Source organism: Acanthisitta chloris, unplaced genomic scaffold (genome assembly GCF_000695815.1).
Source record: "Acanthisitta chloris isolate BGI_N310 unplaced genomic scaffold, ASM69581v1 scaffold7958, whole genome shotgun sequence".
Classification (NCBI taxonomy): Eukaryota; Metazoa; Chordata; class Aves; order Passeriformes; family Acanthisittidae; genus Acanthisitta; species Acanthisitta chloris.
Window position 1 is genome coordinate 7,033 of NW_008686401.1, and position 7,386 is coordinate 14,418.

At 44.7% G+C, this 7,386-nt stretch overlaps 1 protein-coding gene across 1 annotated transcript; it reads right to left on the reverse strand.

Moving 5' to 3' along the window:
* Positions 1–539: 539 nt before the first annotated feature.
* On the reverse strand, positions 540–7,382 carry DMRTB1 (DMRT-like family B with proline-rich C-terminal, 1; the record flags this gene model as incomplete). The annotated part of the gene is made up of 4 exons (XM_009080098.1): positions 540–646; positions 3,621–3,762; positions 4,770–5,002; positions 7,310–7,382. Coding segments are annotated over 4 exons (555 nt in total), but the record flags the coding sequence as incomplete, so codon positions are not given.
* Positions 7,383–7,386: the final 4 nt, after the last annotated feature.

Consider the following 7,386-nt stretch of genomic DNA (forward strand, 5'->3'; position numbering starts at 1 on the left):
CCCAGAAAACAATGTGGAGGCACCAGCCCTTTCCACAAATTCCTGCCATGCCCTCCTGGACCAGCACCTACTGTTCCCTTTCCCGGCTGAACCTTAGGCAGCCAAGTTCATCAGCAACTCACCTCTCCCACTCAGCCTTCAGGCTCCACAACTCTTCCATAAAATCCAGAACCAGATTTCCTTTTCAGCAAACGGAGATACAAACAACACGTCTCTGACTACTGTCATGAACAAGAAAATGCTGCAGAATGCACATGGCTCAGAGACCACACTCCAAGGTCAGGGAGCCATTTAACTTCGGAAAAGGAACAAATTCAGAGTCATTATAATAATTTGCTGCTTCCACTGGATAACCTCTTTTAGGAACATGGGCTTTACAGTGCTCAGGAGGCAGAGCTGTGAGCCTGGTAGCTCTAACATGATCGTCAACTGAGGCAGGGACTAATCCCCTTTAGAGTGACTCACTGTACCCTCTCTAACTATCACTCTCCTCAGAAATGAAAATAGTGCTGCCTGCTCTCAGCTCTTCTCCAGCCCATTTATTGTTTGGAATGTATTGGTTGGTTCCTGCTTGTTTCTTCTGTGGAAGAAGGTGGTTGGGCAGGTTCACAAACCACCCTTGGGTCCTCACTGTCAACTTCAATAGCTAAAATGAAGAATAGAAAAATGTCAGAGTTAAACACAAACAAACAAGCCAAACCCCCAAACCCTGTATTTCAGTTCTCATTATACCTGGCATCAATCACATTTCCACACTTAAAGTTGCACGGGAATAGAAGTACGAGGTGGATGCTTTTGCCCACTTGACCACAGTGAACCTATGCCATGCTTTTAACACTGTCAATTCTCGAAGACCTTGACAAACTGATTAATAAACCCTTCTTCAAATCCAACTAAGGGTTTTAATTTAATGAAGTATTTACTTGCCAATTTGCATCAAAAGCTCCCTCATTTCCTCACAAGCAACTTGGGTTTTGTTTTTCTGTGGCTTGCTCATCTAGAAAGCCAACAATCTGCAGTCAGGCTCTCTCCTCAGATACTACACTGGCTGTTTTACTGGACATACACTTTGTGTTTATTTTGTCAAACCTCTGTAACATGACAAGTCAATACTGCATGAAATTGTGTAACGACACATCACCATTGTAAACTTCAGCAACTTTAGCCATTCAGCTGTGCTCAACTATTGACTCATCTTTCTGGCAGCAGCTTCTAAGCCTAGGAATATATTTTACAGACAAGACTTGGGCTTTTTTATTTTAGTTTGTCTTCATCTCAGACTTCCTTCATGGTGGAGATCACAGACATTTCTCCTCACCAGTTGCCCCCTGCTGGTTTTCTACATCCATCTTCCAGCAACAGTTTTGCCAGGAAGCCCATTTCACCTCAGTTCTGGGGGGTCTCTGGAGGAAGGGTGTTCCCAAGTCTAACTGCAGTTTGGAGTCAGTTTCTTTTGGAAAAAAGACGACATTATGCAATCCTAACACAACCCAATGCACTACATGTTACAGCTTTTCCCATTTTTCAAGCATCTTGAATACCAGAACCAAAGAGTTACAAGTTTCACTCTTCCCTCTCTATCCGCATCTTCTGCTGCCAGGCTATTTTGTATGACCTCACGCAAAGTGCTCCCCCTCACTGGGTTACAACTGCAGATTCCTACATATCCCAGAGCACAAAAGCTATGCACTAGAATTAATGTGTACTTTCTCCATAGCACTAAGAAAACTGGATTGTTCTCTGAGCAGCACAATCCATGATGTATTGTTTCCTACGGCTTTGTGCCTGGGCTGTGATTTCCCTAGTGTGTAATAAGGCTGAGGTCATCAGATGGCATTTTGCTCTCTTGGGGGGGTTGCTCTCTTGGCATCTCTTCTCTATCCAGTTGCCTTGTTTTCATCTTTTTTTGGCCAGTACAACTTCACTCTACCAACACAGGACAGGATTTCCTCTGTTTTTCTCACGCAATACTGTAACTTCACTCCATGTCCCCCATATTTGCGTGCTGCTCCCAGCTCCTTCCCATTCCACCACACTCCAACAGAAAAGCTGCAGCTCCCTACATGCTCTCTGCCACTGCAGCATGCCCCAGATATTCTGTCCCCTCCAAATCACCAAACCCATTAATCCTCAGATGCACTTTCTGGTTTGCATGCTAGCCCTTGTTTTCCTCTCTTCCCCTCAAACTCAGTCCATATTATTTCACCTCCGCTCACCAGAAACTCCTACACACTGTCATGCCTTTGTCAGTACCTTCAAATAACTTTACACTTCTATGTCTGCACACCCCCACACTGCCAGATTCTGCATAAACCTCTTGTCCACCACATCTCCTGCTTACTTTTCTTTGGCTTTCCAGCAAGGAGCAGGTATGCTCTGACTGCCTGGGAGATGTATTCCTGGGCTGGGCTAACTGGCAGGCACTTGGTTGTTGGTCAAAGGACACACATGCCAGTCAGGAACTGAGTGCAGGCTGACAGCCAGCCAAACACCACAGCATAGCTGTAAACAAATGGGTTTGTGGGAGGCATCTGCTTCCCTTGCAGACCAATATTGTGTAGGCCTGTGATCACAACAGATATGTTCGGCTGAAAATAGCTAATGGGTCAAAAAGTTAGGAGAGGACTGACATTAACAGAAAATGAGACTGCACGAGCCTTATGTTGTTGAGAAACCAGGCCAGGAAAAAACCCAACTTGTATTTTGTCCCACATAACCACCATCAACATCTTTTCAGCTCAAAGGAGATAATTATCCTCTTACACAAGAGATTCAACTTTTCACTGGGTGATTATTGTACTCTGTTTCATAAACAGCTTAACAATTTTTTATTCTCATGTTCAAGAAGAGAAATAGAGATGTATTTATCTATCTGCATTTTCAAAAAAAATTAAAAATAAAACTGGCTATTCACTCATCCAGTGTTAGTGGTTAATTCTCTGAGCAGCTCTACCCTCTTGTGGTCACAGCTAGCTGCAGTCAAGTGAAAAACTTGAAAATATAACCACAAATACGTCCACATGTAGGCACAATACATGAAACAGACCCAAAGCAGAGGGGCACAAAGGCTTAATCTATGCCAGAAATTTATAATCCTGTGAGAATCAACTCGAGATTTTGAAGATTCAATCTTTCTTTCACAGCAATTCAAAAGCAGGATTTTCAGATGAGCAAGAAATTTCATATTATTCATGATGAGCATTAGTCCACATTATTTTTTAACGTTTTGCCTAAATTGCAACAAAGCCAAATAATTTGCAAAATATGTCATGCAAACTAGCTATTTAGAAAAATATTTTCATTTTGAGAACATCAACAGATCATTTTCTGGAACAGCTCTGAGTTCTGGGGCCTTCAACATCTGCCTGAGATTGAGGTGTTTGTCAGCTGGAAAGCCCAAGCATGCCAGGCTGCTTCTCCTAGGTCAGCCCTTCCCAGAGCTGTACCTGCTGGCAGTCTGTCCTGGGACTTCAGAACCTCAGTCCTGGCCCCATCACAGGGGTCTGGGAACCCCTCGAAACTAGCTAAGATCAGGGTCTCTTGGGCCTCCCAACTCTGTAGTTAGATATTGAAACCAGGTTAACAGTGGATCTCCCAGGGCTCATCTCATACTTCCTTACCACGTGCTTCCTTGGCTGCTTCAGCCAAGATGTTCGGTGCAACAGGAGGTGGAATGTAATGAATCCCTGTCAGAAAACTTGGTGGGATGAACTGAGGCACAGTGCAGTATCCTTGATGGAAATCTCCACCTCCATCTGGAACCTGTGGAAATACATGAAGCAAATCATCTTCCATCTAAAGACTCTCTCCAGGATACATCTGCAGCATCAAACAATTTCTGTTTCAACTCTTACTACATCTTCTGTCCACATGCTGCCACATCCATGAATGCACTGGCATATGCAAAGCCTGTGCATAGTGTAACATACTGAAACTGAGAAGCAGGAGCTGCTCAGACCACGTCTCAACTGAAACAGACCTACGTCCTCATCACCTATTGTGGCATCTCATTACAGCAGTTGGTTTACATGAGGAGCAGCCACCCTCTTTCTCCATAATCCCTAGAATGTGACAGGGAATTTCTATGCAAGCATAAATCTACTATTTATATTCTTGAGGCAGATGAATTGTACTCAAAACAGGCAGAATGGCTTATGGCAGCTGTGAATCTGATAATATGCCCAAGTGTGGTACAAAAACTGGACACCACCATTTTAAACCCACATGACTGACAGCACTGAAGAGAACTGCAAGTGCCTGCACACACCATTACACCTGACAGGCAATTTACCACCTTGTTTCTTACCACATTTGTGTGGTTTGATGGTGTGGGCCCTGTGACACCAAACATCATTTTTCATCTGAAACTTCTGTTAACCACAACAATTTTCCAGTGTTTTTAAGACACCAAATGTCTCAAAGCATAAATAACCAGCCATGTTGATTTGCTTCCTGGTGGAAGCTGATTTCCCCTGTTCTTCTCTGCAGCTGTGGTACACCCTCCTCATCAAATTTGTCCTGCATGGCAGAGGAACCTCCCAATGTGCATCTGTGCCATTTAAGCTGCCACATCACACAATGTGTAAGTGTCCAGCTGCCAACATTCCACAAGGCTGTTACAGATGTTTGCAGGATGTATAAGCCCCAAAACACTTGGAAGTGCATGAATTTGCTCTCCTGGTTTCAGGTCGCACTATTAGCATCACAGCTAAGGCAGCTAAAAGTAAGACAGCACTATTAGCAGAGGTAATTAAAAGACTGCCACTTACTGGGACAGGAGCTGCATTCCCTGGCCCATAGTTGCTAGGAAAGTGTCCAAAACCTCTCTGAAGTGATACCCCTGGAGGCGATGGTGCTTGCCTACAGCCTGACTCATTGCTGGCAAATCCTATGGGATATGGGCGGTAAGGATACACCCCAGAACACCCAGGGTACACTTGCGGGGCTTCTCTCTCCAGGTATTCCGGGCTGACAACGTATTCTGGAGCACAAGCAGAGTGAGCTGGGAAACAATGAGAAAAGAACAAATAAAAAAGTGACTGCAGAAACAAATTCCTCTCAGGCAGAAGAATCTGGTCCTTTGGTTTCATGCTTAGTTTCTCAGGAATTCATTTTGAGATTTTTTTGGGGAACAGAGGGAAGGTACAGTAATAATGCAGTTATTTTGTGCTCTTTTCTGCCTTGTGCACTGTGAAGCTTGTCCTCAGTAAAGCACTGGCTGCTAAATCTTATTCTTTCAGAGTATCAGCAAAATAACCTACTTTATGACTTTTAACTCTAGCAGTACTTAAAATTGTACAGAAATAACAAAGTTTTAGAGTTCTAATAATAGAATCCTGTAACTTCTTCAGTTAATTTACAGACAGGCTTAGTTTTAAGACACACACAGGCAATTTCAGGTGCAGGAATCTGTTACTTCAGATTTTATCTTGCATCTTGAATCTTATATAGCCTCTCTGAAGACTTAAAGGAAAATGGTTATTTGAATACAAGTAGCATCTTTCTTGTCTGCCCATCCTCCTGCTGGCAGAGAACGTGAAGAATCTGCTCCCAGAGTAGGCTGACTTCTGGGGTACTACAATTACACTATTTGTGCCTAACCTTTTTTGAAGTTGGTCAGCAGGTTAAAAATGTTATTAAGGGAAGGACTGACAGGCATCTGTACAGCCAGTGTCATCCATAAGTATCATTTTCTTAGGAAACAAAGCTGCAAAAGGGAAGTTATTGACAGTAATCTGTGGGGTCTAGGGATGTCCAAGACAAGTCTTTCCTCTGGGCTTTTCAGAACAGCATTCTGTCTTGCAGGCTGCCAACTCTCCAGAGGCTCAGACTAATGACTACTGCAGTCAGTAAGGATTTCCATAAAATTATTACAGTAAACAGTAATAGCATGAAGTTACTGCAATAAACAGTAATTCACTAGACAAGTCACATGAAAGATTCTATTAAAGGAAGCAATTTAAGAGCTGACAGACCATAGAACTGTTTCACCTGCAAAATCTACACCCTACTCTTAAATACCAAATGTACTTTTGCACCAAGTCATCCCAGCCAAGTTTGGTTTTTACCTACAGGAATGTAAGGCCAAAAGGCCTCTCTCTTTTACAGTGCTATCATAAAATGCTTCCTTCAGGCAGCTGCAGCACTACCTTCCATGTTTACCCATCACTGCTGAGTTTTTCAGCATTATTGCTGCTGAAGGCTTGTCCCTGTGTATTTATAAACAGTGAGGCAGCACACAAGAGAAACATGCACAGTGGATCACAATTTGGTTGCCCTCCTAGAACAATTACCCTCTCAGAACAAAGCCACACGCTGAAGCTTCAGCCTTGCAAGGAGTGGTGAGGCTGTGCACGTTGCTCCTGCTGCTGCAAGCACAAGCTCTGTCAGAGCCATGTGCCAAGAGCTGCAAAGGGGGACGTGAATGGAGGCTGCATCTGTAACATCCCAGCTGAGTGCCTGAGCACACTGAGTAAGGAAAATGGGATAGACACCAGGATAGATTGCTCTAGATTATATATATATATGGGATAGACATACATATATATATATGGGATAGACAGCTCTCCTGGGAGCTGGAGCCTGAGGAACCAGAAGGTGTGAACTGCACTAGTGGCAGTGTTTGGTAGAGCAAAGAGGATGAGCACATTAAGATGTTGGGCAGGGGACAGGATTTGGGGACAGATCCTTACCATAGTCCCAAGAAGTGAAAGAGGAGGATGAGCAGAAAAACACTGGACAGGACTATCTAGGGCCAGGTCCGTATCATAGTCCCAGAAGGGGGAAGAGGAGGATGAGCACATTAAGATGTAGGACAGGAGAGAGGATTTGGGGACAGGTCCTTACTGTAGTCCCAGAAGGGGTAAGCAGAGGATGAACACAGATGTTGGACAAAGGAAGAGGATTTGGGGCCAGGTCCTTACCATAGTCCCAGAAAGTGAAAGAGGAGGATGAGCACATTAAGATGTTGGAGAGAGGAGGAGGAGGATCTGGGAACAGGTCCTTACTACAGTCCCAAAAGGTGAAAGCACAGGATGAACACAGAAAGATGCTGGAGATGAGGATTTGGTGACAGGTCCTTACTGTAATCCCAGAAAGTGAAGGAGGAAGGTGAGCAGAGACAGACGTTGGAGGGAGGAGAAGGATATGGGGACAGGTCCTTACCACAGTCCCAGAAGGGGAAAGAGGAGGATAAGCACATTAAGAAGTTGGAGAGAGGAGGAGGATCTGGGGCCAGGTCCTTACCGCAGTCCCAGAAAGTGAAAGCACAGGGAGAGCCCCGAGAGCCGCTGGAGTCGCCGGCCCTTACCGTAGTCCCAGCAGGGAGGCGCGCTGGGGGCGGGCGGGGGCCCCTGGCACACCGTGCCCATGGCGCCGCCGGGCTGG